A 20,132-nucleotide genomic window follows, 5' to 3' on the forward strand; every position below is an offset into this window, starting at 1 on the left:
GAAGAGGACGAGGAGAGCGAGACGGATGATAGTCTGATAGATAGGCTATTATCAGGCAGACCACCTCCGTACAACAGAGAAGCCGAACGTCCCGAACTACAGCAGGGGGACGGGGCTAGGAAGGGGGAATATAGACCGCTCCCCATAACAGAGTGGGAACCCAAGAAAGGTGAGGAAATACCTCAACCTAGCCCAGTACAGAGAGTAGTAGGAAGGTTTGTGGTACAGAAGGTGCCGGAAACGGAGTGTGCAAGGTCGTATCAACTGCCGGATGCTCTACAAGTACCTGTTACCATAGGTCCCGTAGTGTCAATCTACAACCCAGAGAGAGCGCAGGAGGAGGAACAAGCACGGTGGGACAGGGAAAGGGCAGAGATGGAAAGCAGGAACAATACGATTAATTCCCAAAGGCAGTTGCTAGGACCAAGGAGTCGGAGTACCCCATTGGATTCAGCAATGGATCCCTTAATAGAGCAGGGGGGTCAGAGAGGACAGATGGATCTGAGGGGACCGCGACCGAAATCTTTTAAGGAGTTAAGGGAGTACTTGAAGGAATGGGATGCTGCCGTAGAGACTCAGAATAAAAGAATAGAAACAGAAGCCGAATGGAGAGATCAAGATAACAGGATCCTCTCTCACTGCGGAGCTGGCGAAAGCAGTCCGGAGTGGGAGGGAGGGAGTCAAGGAAGCAAAAGAGATACTTGCCATACCATCGGTGGCAATAGACAAATGTGTGAAGACAAGAGTACAGGATGTGGGGGGGTGCCTCGCCCCATCCTTAGTGAGGGAGAACGAAGAACACAGGAGTACCGAAATACTTACAGGTGCACTCACCATACGCCGGGTGAAAATGTGCAACATTGGAGTCGCGGGAGTATGGCGAGTCGCGAAAGGTCTCACCATGTGTCCGGTGATCACGGACGGGATCGCGGGAACATGGAGGGCCGTGAAGGACCTTATCATTTGCTGAGTGACACCAGACAGCAAGGGAATTGCGGTGACTTAGAACATAACGGGGGATCCTATCTTGCAGCGAGAGAGACAGAGCCGAAGAGACAGAATGGAGTGGTGGGAGATAGGACATTGTTTCACCATACACCTAGGGAAGATGGAAAAGCTTGGGACTTAGAAAGGTGGGAAAGAAGGGAGTCAAGGAGGACTCCTCATAGCTCACCTGTGCCTAGACGTAGGACTCGGAGTTGGGACAAGAGGGATATAAATGGACCACCTAGGAGTGAGGTACTGAGAGCTGAGATAAAGGCGAAAAGGCTCGATGTAACCAGTCTAAAATCAGATCTAGACGAAATAATAGATGGCACATTGCCAATGGAAAGGATCGACCTATATGAACAGGATGAGGTACTGTTTATGGCTAAGGATGTTACTCGGAAAGCGAGGTCAGTCCATGAAAAACTATCTGAGTTGGCAACCAGGTATATGATAGACTTATCAAGAACAAAAGCCTTACAGGGTAACCATAGGCTGAATTGCACGGATCAGGATCTAGATGAACGTAGGACGATTGGGCTGAAAATACACATAAAGGAACTGATCCTGGGTATAAGGACGTGGAGGGATTTGGATAAATGGGAGGAAAGATGGTCCAAGAGGGGGACCGTCAGAAGGAGTACAATTGGAATGTCCCCAGAGGGAGGGCCACCGCGGATGGAAGCTTTCCCTTTGCGAGAAATCGCGAATGGAAACTACGTGCATGTGCCCTGGAGTAGGGGGGATCTAGCGGCATTTGCCAATTCCTTCCCTAAGCTGAGGGAAAATCCCGTAGAGTGGTACAAACAGGTAGAGAGGTTCGTGAAGATCTCTAAAGTGCTGTGGGTCGATTTGAACACCCTGTTTGACATTGTAGTACCAGGGGATTTGTGGACGGCATGTAAGCTCAGTGTTGAATGGCCCATCTGTGAACCGGATAGGGATGCCCTGACGAATGGGCCATCAGAGAAAGTCATGGAAAAGTATGAGAGGGTAATGGCATGGTTGAAAGAGAAGGTGCCATTGCAGGACATAGACTGGGTTAAAATAGATCGAACCACTCAGGAACCTAAAGAGACTGTCCACGAGTATTATGAGAGATTGCTGAAAGCATTCAAACAGTACAGTGGGTTGGATGTGATGGATCCTAAAGACATAGGACAGTTTGTGTCGAAATTCGTCCTGGGTTTGAGACCTGACATTAGCTTGATGATCCAACAGCATTTGATTTGTTGGCAAAACAAACCCTTAGATGAAATCCTGAGATATGCAAGGTACTGCAGCGATGAAATAGACTCGAAAGCAAAGAAACTTAAGGAGAAACTGATGTTGGTACAAATGCAGTCAGCTGTTAAGGGTGGACAGCGGCAACAGGGAACAGGAACCCTAGGGAAAAAGCAGAATAATCAAAGTAAAGACGATAAGGAAAAACAGAGACCTAGGATAGATATCGCGACACTGAAAAAGACAACGAGGTGCCACCAGTGTAACGAGGTGGGACATTGGAAACGCAGTGTCCCTATAATGTCGAGACGAGAGAATTAGAACAGGAGGAGGACGATGTTCAGAACAGTCTGGTGAAGGGAACAGCGATACCGAAGGGAAAATTTATCAAAGGGGGGACTCAGACTCCTCAAGCTCAGTTCCCTCAACCGCCTCGTATTGCAAATGGAGGGAAAACCTATAGACAACTGCCACTGTTTGTAGGGGGAGAGGAATGCTATTACGTTGATCCCCTTACGGGACAACGAGTGAATAGAGAAGAAGACTGTACCCTAGGGGCAGCCCTGGAGGTAGACCAGAGAGGACCATATGTGGAGGCTGAGGTGGCCGGATGTCCTACGACCTTTTTGGTGGATACGGGGGCCACTCGATCCACTCTAAGATCGGCGGTGGTCCCAGGTCTGCCAATGTCAGGAGAAACGATCCAGGTGGTAGGAGTTGCAAATAGGAGAATGACGAATCCTCTGACAGAACCAGTGTCGGTGAAAATAGGGAAATACAGTGATGAACACCAGTTTGTGATCTGTGATTCCAGTCCTGTGTGTCTGTTGGGAAGAGATCTGCTATGTAAACTGAATTGTACAATATATTGCACACCTCAAGGAGTAGAAGTGCAGACTAACGATGATGATGCCGATTTTAAGGTTGCAAACTCACAGGTATGTGTGGAGCTATACCCTACCTTAACGGTGGAGGAGCTTCCATGGGACTTAAGAGGTGCGGTGTCACCTGAGGTGTGGGATTTCACTGGAGAAGAAATAGGACTGATCAAAGGGGTACAGCCAGTAAAGATCATGGTAAAACCAAATGCCGAGTATCCAAGAACACCCCAATACAAATTGACCCCGGAGACGATTGCAGGAATAAAGCCTGTGATCGAATCTATGATTAAACAGGGAATACTGAAGGAGATTGTGGGAAGTCCATGTAACTCCCCGATTATGGGTTTGCAGAAGCCTAGTGGGAAATACAGAATAGTGCAGGATCTTCGAAAAATTAATAATATAGTTGTTTCATGCTGTCCAGTGGTACCGAATCCATCAGTGATACTGTTTCAGATACCATTCCAAGCTGAATGGTTCACGGTGATAGACCTGTGCCAGGCCTTCTTTTCAATCCCCTTAGATGAGGAAAGCCAATATCTTTTCGCTTTTAAGCTGGAAAATCGCGTTTTAACATGGTGTCGTATTCCCCAGGGGTATACAGAAAGCCCATCGATTTTTAACCAGCTGCTGAAGAAAAATCTTGAAAGTCTAGTACTGCCCATGAACTCGGTTCTGGTCCAGTACATAGACGACCTACTTGTGGCGTCAGAAACTGAGGAAGCTTGCAAAATAGACACCATCACCTTACTAAATCACTTGGCCGAGAACGGACATCAGGTGTCTCCAAGTAAATTGCAGTATTGTCTGACAGAAGTGCAATACTTGGGCCTTAAGATTGAAAAGGGGAAACGGAAGGTGTCTCCAGACAGAATAGAGGCGATCATGAAAATGAGTGCGCCCACAACACAAAGAGAAGTCAGGATGTTCCTAGGAATAGTCGGTTATTGCCGGCAGTGGATAGCCAACTTTTCACTGAAGGCAAAACCTTTACAAAAACTGACGCACAAGGGGGTGAGCGATCCGGTACCATGGGACAAAGATTGTTTGATGGCGTTTTTGCAGCTGAGGGAGGACTTGTGTCGCGCCCCGGCTTTAGGAATGCCTGATTACGAGAAACCATTCTTGCTTTATTGCTGTGAAAGAGAAGGTTGTGCTTTGTCAGTTTTGGCTCAGATACACGGAAATGCCCGTAGACCAGTCGCATACTTCTCGGCTACCTTAGATCCAGTAGCCGCAGCGTTGCCCGGATGTCTCACATCCGTTGCTGCAACGGGTGTCAGCATTGAGAGGTGTGAAAACGTAGTCATGGGACATCAGTTAGTGGTGTATGTACCGCATTCTGTAGAATTGTTAATGACCAGGACCAAGACACAGCATCTGACGAATAGTAGGCTCACTCGCTATGAGCAAGTCATATTGGCTGCTGAGAATGTGACCCTAAAAAGATGCTCTGTTTTGAATCCTGCCACTTTGATGCCACTTCCAAATGATATTGATGATGAAGTTTGTACAGATCATGACTGCCTTGATGTGACTGAACTATGCACCAAACCAAGACCAGATATCGTAGATGAGCCATTGACTGACCCCGATGAAATATTCTTTGTTGATGGTTCATGCGTAAGAGACGATATTGGTCAGCTGAGAGCAGCATATGCCGTTTGTACCATTACCGGAGTTGTGGAAGCCGCCTGCCTGGAAGGAGTACATTCCGCTCAGGTAGCCGAAATCATTGCTTTGACCCGTGCCTGTTTGGCAGGCAATAAAATTCGAGTCACCATTTACACCGATAGCCAGTATGGTTTCGGGGTAGTTCATGACTATGGGCAGTTATGGTCTCAAAGAGGTTACATGACTTCCTCAGGTTCTCCTATTAGGAATGGAGAGTTCGTGAGATTATTGTTAGAAGCACTACAAGGTCCAGCAGCTATTGCAGTTGTTAAATGTACTGCGCATACCAAAAACACTGACTTTGTGTCGCAAGGCAATAGGTATGCGGATGAAGTCGCACGTTACTGTGCGGAACAGGGGTATTCTCTCACAGAGGTAGAAGTGGGGGGAATACAGGAAAGGACTGAATTGACTATGTTGTTAGAAACTGTAGACACGTGGGATGAACTGAAATGTATCCAAGAGAATGCACCTGATTTTGAGAAAAAGGCATGGGAGACAGCTGGGTTTACCAAGAGTGAGATGGATTTTTGGATCTCTGCAGATGGGAGGGCAGTGTTACCAAACGAACTCGTTAGCCCAATGGCAAGGAGATTGCATGGACCAGCACACATAGGTAGAGATGCCATGGTAAGAGTATTCAGACAAACGTGGTACAACCCGAAGTTTAGAGTAGCGGCAGAAGCAGTATGTCAGCGTTGTGTGATCTGTCAGCAATTGAACGTAGGAAAGAGAACACCAGTCACATTGAGCCACATAGGGAGGTCTGGGGGGCCTTTCAATAGAATGCAGCTGGATTTTATTGAAATGCCCAAGTGCAATCGCCTCAGATACGTCCTAGTGATTGTCTGTATATTTTCCAGATGGGTTGAGGCGTACCCCACACGTAGGTGCGATACACTTACAGTAGCAAAACTGTTGCTTAGAGAACTGATACCGCGGTTTGGGGTGCCGGCCTCTTTGGAATCAGATAGAGGAACACATTTCAACAGCGAAATAGTGAAGATGCTATGTTCAGCCCTAAGTATAGATCAGAAGCTCCACTGTAGTTATCGACCAGAAGCTTCGGGGATTGTAGAGCAAATCAACAGCACCATTAAATCCAGACTCGCCAAAGTTTGTTCATCGACATCCTTGAGCTGGTCTGATGCACTGCCACTGGTCCTTATGAGCATACGTAGCACACCAGATAGAAGGACAGGTCTCTCCCCACATGAGGTGCTAATGGGGAGGGCTATGAGACTGCCATCGGTTCCAACTGCAGCACTGTTGAACATCACAGATGATTTGATCCTGGATTATTGCAAGGGACTATCTGACGCCATTCATTCTGTGTCCCTTCAGGTGCAGGCTGCAGAGGTTCCATCAGCCCAGGACCTGTGCCATGACCTGTGTCCGGGGGACTGGGTTCTGGTGAAGAAACACGTCAGGAAGAACTGTCTAGATGTGCGCTGGCGTGGACCATTCCAAGTCATATTGGTCACGAATACTGCAGTAAAGTGTGGAGGCTTGCCCAACTGGATCCACGCCTCACACACCCGAAGAGTTCCAGCACCTCTGGAAGAAACAGCTCCTCTCTCGGATGAAAATCCAGCTGAAAGCGGAGAAGCCACAGAGGGGGAAAGTCAAGCTGTAGAGGTGATTGAAGAGGCCGAGACCGTGTCTGACCAGGCTGAGGACGGTCAATACACCAGTGAAACTGAAGCCGCCTCAGAAGGAGAAAGTAGCTGGGAGTTCGAGTCAGACGCTGACCAAGCTGTAAGTGGTCAAGAGACGAGTGCAAGAACAAGGAGCAGGAGGACAAGGAGTGGAGAAGCTAGCTGGCCGGAAAGAAGGAGAAGGTCAAGCCTGAGGGCAAATCCAGAGAGAACCCTTGTCCCGATTTCTGAAGACTCAGATCTAGACGAAGGTGCAACGGACTCAGGCTCCGAGAGTCCGAGAAGATCAAGGAGGGTACGTGTGCCCTGCAGAAGATACGCCACCCCTGAGTGGACCTACCTAGCAGCAGATGTCTTGGGGACAGAGATCCGGGAGGGTGAGGGAAGTGCAGGTGACCAATCTCTATCCAATTGTAACGGTGGAAGTACGGCTGTTGACACCTGGAATCGAAACTGAGGGGTTACTGACATTCACACTCCCCGTTCCCCTGTACCTAAGTCGGATCAAGGACCTGGTGCTGAATAGATTAGAATTTCCAACTTTGGGTCATCCAGTACCAGCACATGAAGAAACCATCCTTCGTTTAGAACTGTTGGAATATGCCATTAGAGCTGCTGGCACTAGAATCATTGTAGATACATAAAGACTTTTGTAATTAAGCCATAAAGAAAGAAGATAACCTAGCGTCGAGTGGAAAGAAGAAGAAAATTAGGGATTTCATTTAGAGGACGGAGAAGGGCTAGGGCTGTCTGTTGCTGAAAATAAAAAGACTTTGTTGAAAAAGAGACTTTGTTGGTTAGGAGTGCTTCACAGACTGAGAAATCAAATAATCCGAGTGAAGACCTAAAAGGGATTTTTTCTCCTCGAAAAGGAAGAACTACGCTGTCTGATAACATGGAGACTGGCAGTCCAAACCGCAAGGCCAAATGCATAGTAGGCACACTTATAGCAGTAGTCATTTCTCTCATAATCATAGTAGTTACTGTATCATACATAGTGGGACATGCAAGTTTAACTGAGACAACAGATGTAAAGCCTGTGACGACTTTGAAACCTGCCCTTGTTGGAAAGAAGGATGAGAGCAATGTGATACGTGAAAAGACGTTACTGGCAGCGGAAGCCCGTAGGTTACATATAGATGAGTCGCAGGGAAATTTTAGAACAAACGCATATGCCAAGTTATTGTACGAGTATATTGATGCCATGGAGGCCAAATATTGTTATGTCTGCATGCAATTGCCGGCTTCCGTAGATGAAGGCATCAGGTATCATCATCTTCCATTGACATATGGGATAACATGTAGTTTATTGCTCAGTATATTTTATGGTCGAGAAGGGTTTGAGTACTACTTTTCAAATTATGATTCGGTACTGCCTGAAGTCCCAAATTATAAGCAAATGAACAAGTGGGACTACTACAAAAAGGAAGTTAGATTAGCTAAATTTTTCCTTCCTTGGGATACATTAGATACTTCATATGCACGCCGAAATAATCTGACTTGCAAAGTGTCAGAGATTGAGAAAAAGTTCATTGGACAAGTTGATGACCGTTACAGGAGGCAGAAGATTCTGAAAATGTCAGGACAATGGAAAACAGATTGGACCGAAGAGGAAAAGGCACACAAAAAGAAGGGTAGTAATGGTCCAATAGCCTTAGATAGGACACAGAAAGGAAAGTTATGTTTGACTCGAAGTAAGACATATTATGAGAGTGTATTTGTAGGTGAAGTTAGTTGCGAACATGCTTTTCGGTTAGAATATTACACGAAAGATTTCATGAAAGGGATGCAAGTGATTCCTAATGTATATTTTGTATGTGGAAGAAATGCCTATGTAAAATTGCCTGACAATTGGTATGGTTCATGTTATTTGGCAATTGTCTTCCCCAAAATATACTATGCAAAGGACTTAGAGATCATAGAGGGAAAGGTTTCGGCAAGAGGGAAAAGGGATGTAGGAGATGCTGAGGTAGTTGGAGACGTATTTGGAGCCATGTTTCCTCTTTTAGGTTTGATACTTAATGATGTCAAGATCAGGAGATTAGCTACAGTTGTAGATAGATTGTCTGCCAGTACTGCAAGGTCATTGATGCTAGTGGAAGGAGAGATGCAATCGATTAGGGCAATGGTTCTTCAGAACCGCCTTGCTTTAGACGTTCTGCTAGCAAAAGAGGGCGGAGTCTGTAAGGCTTTGAAGGTCCAGGAATGTTGCACTTACATTCCAGACAATTCAAAACCTCTTGAGAAGGCTATCCAGAACATTATTAAGATACACCAAGAAATCGAAGACTTAACAAAAGTAAATATGTGGGAAAAAGCAGGTCATGGAATGGGTAAAGTTGGAGGTTGGTTTGCCAATCTCGGGAAAAGCTTTGTTTGGTATATCCTGAAGCCTATCTTCATAATCTTGATTTGCATAATCATATTGTGGGGTTTAGTGAGAATGTACAAATGGTATAGATCAAACCGGTTGCAAAGGTCCATGAGAGAGCAAGAAAGGAGATTAACTGCTTTACAAGACCATCAATATAGGAGCTTGAGAGCTCTAGAAATGATAAAAAGGGGGAAAAGGGATGTAGGAGATGCTGAGGTAGTTGGAGACGTATTTGGAGCCATGTTTCCTCTTTTAGGTTTGATACTTAATGATGTCAAGATCAGGAGATTAGCTACAGCTGTAGATAGATTGTCTGCCAGTACTGCAAGGTCATTGATGCTAGTGGAAGGAGAGATGCAATCGATTAGGGCAATGGTTCTTCAGAACCGTCTTGCTTTAGACGTTCTGCTAGCAAAAGAGGGCGGAGTCTGTAAGGCTTTGAAGGTCCAGGAATGTTGCACTTACATTCCAGACAATTCAAAACCTCTTGAGAAGGCTATCCAGAACATTATTAAGATACACCAAGAAATCGAAGACTTAACAAAAGTAAATGTGTGGGAAAAAGTAGGTCATGGAATGGGTAAAGTTGGAGGTTGGTTTGCCAATCTCGGGAAAAGCTTCGTTTGGTATATCCTGAAGCCTATCTTCATAATCTTGATTTGCATAATCATATTGTGGGGTTTAGTGAGAATGTACAAATGGTATAGATCAAACCGGTTGCAAAGGTCCATGAGAGAGCAAGAAAGGAGATTAGCTGCTTTACAAGACCATCAATATAGGAGCTTGAGAGCTCTAGAAACGATAAAAAGGGGGAGTCTTGCAACCAGTTCGGTGTGACACATTCAAATTGAGATATTAGTGATGACCTCTAGAGGTCATCAAAGGGGGGAACTGAGAGAGCGCAATTTGAATGAAAATTATGTCCGCATCATATTTACAAGCCTGTAGCGTGAAGTTAACGTATGTAACTTAAGCAGTGAGAATATGTATCTGTATTTACTCTAGAGTGTGTAATAGAATTAGAAAGGCCTGTATACATGGTGGGCTAATGTAGAAATGTGTGAAAATGCTTGGGAACATTAGGACGTGCTAAACAGAATTCATGTATGCAATTATTAAACGGAGAAAGAGATGAAATGTAAAATGAAGAAACGTGCAGACCACATGGCACTGTGAAAGAACAAGAATATACCATTGTATCTTTCATGTAACATGGATTCGATATTATTCAATGATTTGCTTATGTTATATATATGTGTGTGTTAAAAGCCATATCTTATAGAAGAGTTTTGTATAATTATAGAGTGGTGTGTTCACATGTTATTTTAAGCTAAAGAAGTAAGAGTTCACAAAGTGCAGTCCACTGCATATAATTTAGTGGGCTTGGAGAGATAGGGGATAGCTTTGATCTGCACGTGCGAGCCAAGAGTCAAAAGTCTCGTTAAATTAAATTGCCAATGCTGGTCGAAGTTTTACGGCCTAGTGAGATAAGGGACGCTTGGAATTTGGGGCCCTGTTTCGAAGTGTCTGTTTCCAGGTGCGAGGGGGGTACCAATCACAAATGTAATGAATAGAGCTCTGTTTGAGGAGATAGGCTCTGGTCCGGAGGAGTCGACCGGAATGTCATGGGGGTACCAGCACGATGGAGACGGCGCCTGGGAAGCAAGGTCAACTTAACAGACGATTCAAAGAAACGAAACTATGGAAAAAACCAGAATCAGGACCACGTGAAATGTGTACGTGGTGGGCGTCTCAAAGGGGCGTTCCACCCATACTGTGATTTTTGTATTAGGGACAGCACCCCGGGGGGAAGAGAGAGCAGATGGCCTGAGGACACTTAGAGAGCGGATGGGTAGGCAGAAAGGGTACTGCTATGCGACATAGGTTTCCATCTTAGATTAAGAGAGTTTTGAACTTCTTCAGGAGTCAAACGGCTGACACCTTTTTAGGTAAAGAACTTGCTGAGTAGGGATGTCATCTAGCATAGAGTAGGGACAGTTTAACCTGTTTCATTCTTTTCTGTAAATGACGCTTCAGCTCCACTTTGTGTCAATGATATTCAACCTGTTGATTTTTGAATTAGTTTTGATTGTTTTCTTCTGTAGATTGAGATTTCTTAGGGAATTCATGTTCCTTCTTGTACCTGTATACCTGCTGAACCTTCTATTGAGGTGCTTGTACTTGCAATTGATTTTGGTTTTATAATAAACCTTTAAACTTTTACAGTTGTAAGTGGTTCTTTAGAGTTGCGTCAGTCTATGGGGTTGATTTAACCTATGTGGGTTTGCCTTTTACTCAATGACAGTCAATAACCGATCCAAAAAAGGGACAAATGAGATGGGTATCTAGGTGATCAGATAAGAGATCAAAATCTCATTTCCCGCACTTTTAAAGCGCACGTACACCCAGGGGCTTCATGGCGTACTAGAAACATACCAAAATCAGAGGGAGGCTAAACGTGCGCACTTATAAACAACCGAGTTTTAAGTGATTTCCTGAATTTAAGTAAGTCTGTACAGGAGCCAATCTCCAGGGGAAATGGGTCCCAGAGTCTAGAGGCCAAATATGCAAACCGTCGTCCACCTTGTCGCTTCCGTTTACAGGCAGGAATGCTCAGTAACTGGAGATGCATTTAGCTGAGGTTACGGAAAGGAGTGTACCTATTTAGAAGGGTATTAATAAATATTGGGCACTTGCCATACAGTGATTTGAGAACCAGACATCCCGTCTTGAATTCCGTCCTTTGGGGTATCGGGAGCCAGTGAAGTTTTTTTAGCAGTGGTCTGGCCGATTGCCATCTGGGTTGTTGATCGATTAGCCTGGCCGCCTGATTCTGGGCCATCTGAAGCCTCTTAATAAGAGAGAGAGAAAGCCCTAAGTAGATTGAATTAGCATGGTCCAGGTGTGATAATACCAAAGCCAACGTCACCTGAACTAATGCCGCATGGGTAAGCATGCGGCTGATTTTCCTGATCTTTCGTAATTGAAGAAAGCATTTGGAGACCACTGAACCTACTTGATTTTTAATGATGTCATTATCTATAATGACCCCAAGGCTCTTTACTGAAGTAGAGGGTACTGGTGAGGAACCTAGGTCCGTCGGGCAGTACTGTACTGTCAGACATATATATATATATATATATATATATATATATATATATATATATATATATATATATATATATATATATATATATATATATATATAATTAAATAATAAAAGGGTTATTCAAAGGTGTATTGTATGTTTTTGTTTGATGTAAGTGTGAGTGAGGCGTAGGGACTTGAAAAACCTGTTTGGACTTTGACACAATGGCAAGAAATTGATTTCAGAATCTGTGTGACGGTAAGGATGAAAGTCCCTGACACCCCCACCATTTTCCTTTGTTCTTGAAAGGTCCTACTTATATTGCTGCGCTAACACAATTGGTGCTCAGAAGAATTTCATGTACAGCTATTTCTATAAGACCATCAGTTGCAATCTGTAGAATGCATGCTGCTCACTAAGTACAATTCCACCTCCTATTTCTTCCTCTTTCAGTCTTTGTTTTCAGGGATCTTTCCGAAGGGTGTACAAGGTTATCTATTTAAACCTCTGCATGGCATTCTCAGAAGATGACCTTCCCAGACTTGTTTATGAGGTGAATACTGTGCTGCAGCCTGACTGCTGCTGAAGTTCAGAGCTGCATGCGTTTGAATCAATTTGGAGGATGCAGTGACTGTGACTGTGACTGGAATTGGAGCTACACCGTCTTCTCCTTGTGTAAATGCAAAGCCGGCCTGCAACCCTGGATCTTGGTGTTACTCTGACACATCTTCACGGTTCCACACTGATTCCATCCCGCACATGCTTTGTTTTTCCTCTCCCTGATGTTGCAAACAGAGATTTGGGTGTCATCATGTGTCCTTCTTCTAGCTCTTAGCATCACACTGGAGGACGTACACTAGCAGAGGTTCCTCCCTCCAGTTCCACATCTCACTGGCCTCCTACTTAAAAACAATAATTTCTTGTCATGGAGATGATTGAAATGTAAAAAAGCTGTTATTTGAGGAAATTCAGACCCTATGATACCTTCCTTGACTGACTTGACCACTATCTATTGTATTACCAAGCGGTTCACTGAGCCACTATCTATTGCACTACAGCTGCTTGAGGATCTTATAAAGATGTTTAGAGACTTTTTAAGAAGAATTAACCACTACCACCTGACACCACTGTATACTGCACTTTATGAACAATGCTGGTCGTAAGCGTACAAAGTGGCGCTGAGCTGGTTCCGTGAGGGGTTATCCTCTTTTATTCTTTTGACAGGAATGGGGAAAAATAGGATAGTTATAAAAACGTATTTATTCAGTGCTTTCCATTGATGTTGTAATGAACTGTATCTAATGACATAAATCCCACAATCCTTGGTCAAACCAAGCGTGCGGCACTATGGACAGATGGTGAGGTTGCCGGATTTTAACTTGATGTCATGTACATGTTGCCGGTTTGAATTATACCACCTTGTGATTTTAAGTTTTTATTATATGCAAGTATCTATATATATTTAAAACAATAAAAGTGTACTGACTTACTATTATGTGGTTACAGGGTTAGTGAAGAAAAGCTGACTGCAAAAGTTCACTGACTAATGAGGTTTGGGGAATGCTGCCAAAAAGTCATCTTCATTTTTGAAACGTTACTAGGAACATAGGTGACCTCAAACTTTCTGACAACTCAAATTGCATAGTTTTTTTTTTATTAACGACGGTCAAGTTAAGGGTGGGATTGTACATAGGTTGAGTAGCCAAACCCACTCAAACTGTTGGGCATCAGTGGAGTAAATATGCACCGTCCTTTCTTACTGTTAAGGTAAGCACTGTGAGTGCATCTAAATATATATATATACCAATATAGTACAACTGCAAATTATTATTACTTGTGGTTTTTTGTAGGAATTTTACTCTTCTAATCTCTGCTTTTTAATGTTTTCTTTTCTCTCAATTGAGTTTTAAAGGACACTTTGCACATGCCGACTAGTTTTTACATTCTTAAATGAATTTCATGATATCCATAGAAGCAAAGTTCTACATTCGTCCATCTGTGAGGATCACTGTTTCTTCTGTTGACTTGGCATCACGAACCTTTAGTTTGTGTGTATTAACAGTTGATCGTTAGTAATACAATGTAAACACGCCTTTCCTTTCACATCAGGCTAGATTTCCCCAGCAAGCTGGCTCAGTTGGCTGAACGCCTGATGCATTTATTTCTGGCGGTCATGAGTTTGAACCCTGGCAAGGCCGAGTCAGCCTTCCATCCCTGAATAAAATAAAAGTGGAAAAGTGCATTCTTCTTTTAATGAAAACATTTACGTTGTATGTTTCACTTTTTCTTTATCTGAGAAAAAAGAATAACATAATAGATAAATAACAATACGATGGCAATGGTTAAAAATGTAAGAGAAAGAACTTTTTTGTCAAAGTTCAGGAACACTGGGGCATATTATCAAGGGGGTTTATCTCCGCTTTTTTGGCTTAAAAGCCAAGAAAGCGGAGATAAAATTATCTCCCTATTACCTAGCTGTCGCTAACACCAGTTAGCGACAGCTAGTAGGAGATAGCGACCATCTTGGGCCCCGCTTTGCATGTCAGTGATATTTATCACTAATGACATGCAAAGTGGGCGTGCCAAGTCGCTAACATCGCCATCTCCTATTACCAACTTTTGGAGATATTCGCGCTAAGCGCGAATATCTCCAAAAGCTAACACCTGCCCTGAGCAGTTCTTAGCCATGTTATCGAATGGGAGGTGGATAACATGGCTTAGAGCATTAGCTTGGTAATGCATGAATATCGCTGACTTTTTAGCGATATTCATGCATTGCGGATGATTTTTATTGCATTTGCGATAAACCTTGGTAATACCAAGGTTTATCTGCGATAAAAAATGCCGCAGCTCAGCTGTAAATTTTTGTCTCTAACCAAGCAATAGCAGTAATTATCGCTATTGCTTGGTAATATGCCCCACTGTTAGTTACTCTTTTTTGATGTGTATGTCTATCATTAGCCTACATTTCTTCGTCCACGTTTTCCTTGTGCATATTAGAATAATGTGCATTGCTCGGCATGCAATGTTCTAACGCGAAAGAGTGTTTGTGCATTATCCTCCCCATTCCAACATAATTATGCATCTGATCATACCTGAAGCATAGGATTTGCCGCACCACGAGAGGCCGTTCACGAGGTATCCCAAAAGTGTGTCCTCCATAGTGACTAGAGTTTGAGCTGCATTCGCATAGCGATGCACTAAATCATTGGTATTGCTCCAGAACACCGACTATAAGAATAAAAAAGAAAGATTATGATAATGGCAACGATTGTATTAGGATTTTTGTGTATGAACATTTTCGATAAAACTGCTTGTTAGAAAAGCAAAAAAGGTTCATCTCTGTTATCCAATTAAGAAAAGCACTAAAAATCTCGGGCCTTATTTATGAAGGACTTGCGCCGCCGGTGCGTCACTTTTAAAATGGGAAAAAGTGACGCACCGGTGGCGCAAGGCCTTCATAAATAAGGCCCCCGATGTCAAACAGGGATCGTAAGATGTGCCACTTTCATAAAAAAACAGAATGGCACTATCGAGCAACAGTTACACACCCGTTTGACCCCTGCCTCCTGTAAGCTGATCAGCTCCGTTGAAGCATGTCAGATGTAACCTTTGCATTTCATCATTATAATATCCTTCAAATGCAGTAACCAGAGCCGTAGCAAATTTCTGTCTTAATCCAATATGTTTCGCCTTCAAGTTCAAAACTCTCATTAGCCTTCGAGGTTCCTATGACAATCCTCATGCCATATTCCATTCTTAAACCCATATTTTAGGATGAAAACGGAACTTCACAATCATTCACCTCTACCCTTCGTTCCTTGAAGTTCTACACTTGTTTGCAAAAACACCCACCTTTATACTAGGTGACATTGACCATCTTATTGGGTAGAGTTGTTTTCATCTCAGCTGTTCTATTTACCTTCCTAACTCTCACTTTGACAGTGTGCATCATACCCCCAAAATTCAACACTGGGCACATCTTTTGATTTTTTGTTAACGTTTTTGTTGTTTCTCTGTTTTTCCGTTTGAAAACATCAAACAAAGGGTTTCTTCCATGCATCTGCCATTTCTAGCACTCACAACAGATATCTATGAACAATTTCTCCCAGCCCCCTCATGGCTAAACCCATCCTGTTTCTTTGCACCCACACCCACCCTGTGATCACGCTTCTCAGTCTCTCCAGACTACCCATGTCTGTCTTAGTCAGCCCAGTGTCAGGTCGTTCCAAGGTCCCGAGCTTACAGTTCTACCAATAAATTTCCCTCCTTTTCCTCCAAACCTTCTCAAACTTGCTCGGGCATCCCCTGCTAGTGTAAACCACGGAGCCCCACTTTTGGGCAATGCCTCTTTTTGCCACTATGAAACCCCGACTCAAGAGCTGTAACTCAGCTCTGGGGGATCTACTTCACCAAGGATTCCAATGAGGATGTATACGAGTGTCATTGGGATAGCACACCCAAGAACACCATCTCCAGTTCTTTCACAATTGTGGCCCAGTTGGCTTGTAAAGGGGAACAGTCCCCCGGTGCATTTAGAAAAGTGCCCTCTGCTGCCTTACATCTAAGGCACACGGGGTTGAGTACTCGAACCGCCTTGATTGGTTGACTTCTATGATAGTCAATTCTATGGAGGACCTTGAGTTACACCATCCTCAGTCTGGATGTAATGGCCACACCCTGTTATAAACTGATCTTTGAAAGGTGTGAAGTGCGATACGGGGTGCACCCCCTGTCCCATAACCCGACTCCAGTTGTCTTGTCAACGTTGTCACATTTGTCAAAGTAAGAGTCAGGGATTTTGAATTGAGTGTTTTGCAGTTTATGGAGCAGTTGGGGCAGCATGCCCATTTTAAATATTGCTGCTTTACCTAGGAGGGGCGGGGGAATTTTTGCTATTTCTCCACATCTGTGTGGTATTCCCTAAGGACTCTTTCTAGCTTTTTGGTCAATAAAGAGAGACCTGTCAGGGATACTCTCAATGCCCAGGTATTTCAGCTCATCTCTGGTCCCTCTTAAATTATGGTAGGTGTCATCTTGTGTGCCCCCTTGACCAAAGGTTACAATAGCGATTTTTCTATATCCTGAGTACCTTTCAAAGGCCTTGAAAATGGACAAGACCACTGGAATGCACATGTCTGGGTTCGTGAGATACAACAAGACATCATGGGGGTATAATGAGGTTTTTTTTTAGTGCCCCCCAACCTCTGGGAAACCTGTTACATCAGCTTGTGTCCTCACCCAACACACCAGTGGATCCAGACAAAATACAAACAAGAGAGGAGAGAGCAGTCATCTTTGACCAGTGCCTCTCCCTAGGGAAAATGATGTCGGCATTTCTCCATTAACCCTGACTTCCGCAGTTTGTGATGTATAGAGAAAGGCCACCCATATACAAAAAGTGGAGCAGAAGCTGAATGTTATGTTATGTTATGTTAAAAATGCTCTTTTATAGCGCACGGCTACTCCTGGGAGTGTCCCGGCGCTTTGGCAAAGAGCCTTAGGAAGAAGAGAAACATAACACGGCAGAATGGAAGAAAGAAGGAGAGCAGTTACTGAGCAAAAAGCCAGGTTTTAAGTCCTTTTCTAAAGGAGAGCAGGTCATCAGCTTTCCTAAGCAGGACAGGAAAATCATTCCAGCCTTGAGGCGCTAGAAAACGAAAGGAGCGTCCTCCGATTCTAGCGAGGCGAATGGAGGGAAGCAAAGCTTTAGACAAAGAAGCGGAATGTAGCGTCCTGCAGGGCACATAAAAAGCCAGGCGCTTCTGAAGATATTTAGGGCCTATCTGATGAAGGGCCTTGAAGGCAAAGGTAAGCGCCTTAAAAGCGATCCTTTTGGCGACTGGGAGCCAGTGCAATTTTTTTAGCAACTCTGTGGCTCCAGCTCTGCGCTGGAGACCAAAGATGGCTCTGGCCGCAGAATTTTGCACAATCTGCAGTCGAGCCAAAAGATATTTCGGCTGGCCAAGATAGAGGACATTCGAATAGTCCAGACGCGAACCTATCAAGGCCTGCACGATGATCTTTCTATGCTTCAGCGAGAGCAGCGAAAGAAATTTCCGCAGCATCTTCAGGAGGCCGAAGCATTTACCAGTCAGCCCAATGATCTGGGGACCAAAGGCGAGGCCATCATCTATCACAAAGCCCAGGTTTTTAGCTTTGGGAGAGGCGGCATCCGGTGGAAACATATCTAAAGGCCACCAGGTCTTCCAACCAGGATCAGGAGGGCATCCGAAAAAAAGCAATTCCGATTTATCGGATTGGATTTTAGGCTGTGTTGCTGGAACCAAGCAAAGACAGCTCCCAAGCAGTCTCTAATCCGAGGACCGTCGAAATCCTTGCCCTTATCAAATGTAAAGAGCAACTGAGTGTCATCAGCATAGGTTATGATCTGGGCACCGAAAGATTCCGCAACCGCTGCCAGAGGGGCCATATAGATGTTAAATAGCGTAGGGCTTAAGATGGAACCCTGCGACAACCCCACCTCCAGCGGCGGCATTTCAGCGGAAAACGGAGGTGCCCAGACCACTTGCCGGCGGCCGTTCAGAAATGACTTGAACCAATTCAAGACCGCCCCTCGAAAAGCCGAAGTGTCTAGTGCATGTACGTACGCCCAGTCTAACGAATCAACACTTTTTCTATGTCCAAAGACAATATAGCCATAGGGGCCAGTGCAGTGGTGGCTCGCCGAGGGAGTGCTGCAGGGCAGTGGGTCGGGATTGGGGAGGGGCAGAGTGGGGGGGTAGTGGAGTCTGACATACGACAGACAGGAGTAAGGTAAGTATTTAAATAAATAAAACAATTTTCTTTGTGCGTGCTGCATCGCTGTGTTGGCGACCGCTGTATGACTGTGACTGCGACTGCAGTGCTTTGTTAGCAGCAGCATGTTTAGGCACACTAAGTGGGCCTGGAGGTGAAGCCACTGTGATGCAGCACCTGCACTGTCATGCGTACAATGTTACCATGCACCATGTCATACATGGGGCACAGTGCACGCATGACAGTGCACGCAGCGGGATTACAGCATGTGACCCCATGCACTACTGTTAAAAACATTCAGTACACAAATAACATGTTTAAGATCATATTTTCGTCTACATATAAAATTAATTGAAACTCATATGGAAAACAATCTTACGATTAACACACATTCACACTAACACATACACACGTTTAAAAATAAAGGGGGTGAACAAGTATTTTAATTAAACAATGAGCAATTTAATTGACTTTTTTCGATCACGTTGCATTGTAGTCAAAAGGCCAGATGCCACATTATAATGTACTGACGCACATTTTGGTAGCAATATCAATTTCTAGACCTCTTTTCCTGTAGACAACACGTTTATCTTGCATCAGGAAGGTACAATTGTGGGGGAGACCAGACTTTAATTCAACAGAACCAATCTACTGTTGATGAAATACTTTTGCTCCTCAAAAGTATGGGCAAAAGAAATGTAATTCTCTGTTGGCTTTTTCTACTGTAATACCTAACCTAGTTTACACTTCCCGTTCCCCTCCCACATCCTGTCTCCTTCTTCCTTCATCAACCATTGTTTTTGTGTGATGACATCCCTCCTACCACTTTCTTCATGTATTTTTAAAATGAGTTAATTTTTTTCCCTCCTAATGTTCCTCATCTTTCCACCTTTTGCCAAAGTTGCCTCCCTCTACCTTTGTTCTCATGCTTCTTTTTTCCACTGTAATCTCAAGTCTTTGTACCCTAACCTGGCATTAACGTGGGGTCTAAAATTAGCTTCCTTTTAAAACGTTGTAGGAAATTGGGTTACTGATTGAGGGAGGTGAAATCCTATTCAAGCTGCAACCAAAATTCTCCTCAGGATGAAGTAACCAGTAAACCCTAAATTAACCTGTGCTCAACCCTTGGGTATCTTGGTGCCGAGAAGTATGGCTTAACCCATAGGCAATGTGTAAGTTATTTGTGCAACTCTTCAAACGGGAAACAGCCATTACATTGCATTCATAACAACTCATGGAAGTACAGCACGGTCAGTACTGCGATGTAACAGCGTGGTCATTGTTACAACGACTTGCTGTTGGAGGCGCTCTAAGCTAAGGAATAGTATAATTTACCATTCCAACACCTCCCCTACTGTTGCACACACTGGAGTTGGAATAGTAAATTATACTATTCCAGCATCCAGTACCGTACAGCAAGTCATTGTGACAACTTGTGTAGTAATGGCACTGCGATGTAGCAACCACGTCATTGTAACGACTGCATT

General features: G+C 44.1%; 1 protein-coding gene across 1 annotated transcript in view; it reads right to left on the minus strand.

The window, feature by feature from the left end:
• Window positions 1-20,132, minus strand: part of LOC147725393 (ADP-ribosyl cyclase/cyclic ADP-ribose hydrolase 1-like) — a 293,519-nt gene that overhangs the window by 136,258 nt on the left and 137,129 nt on the right. The window contains exon 4 of the mRNA XM_086964522.1: window positions 14,982-15,117. Within this exon, the coding sequence (XP_086820648.1) occupies window positions 14,982-15,117 (136 nt within the window). The remainder of the gene's footprint in view (window positions 1-14,981; window positions 15,118-20,132) is intronic.

Source organism: Lissotriton vulgaris, chromosome 3_2 (genome assembly GCF_964263255.1).
Source record: "Lissotriton vulgaris chromosome 3_2, aLisVul1.2, whole genome shotgun sequence".
NCBI classification, from domain to species: domain Eukaryota; kingdom Metazoa; phylum Chordata; class Amphibia; order Caudata; family Salamandridae; genus Lissotriton; species Lissotriton vulgaris.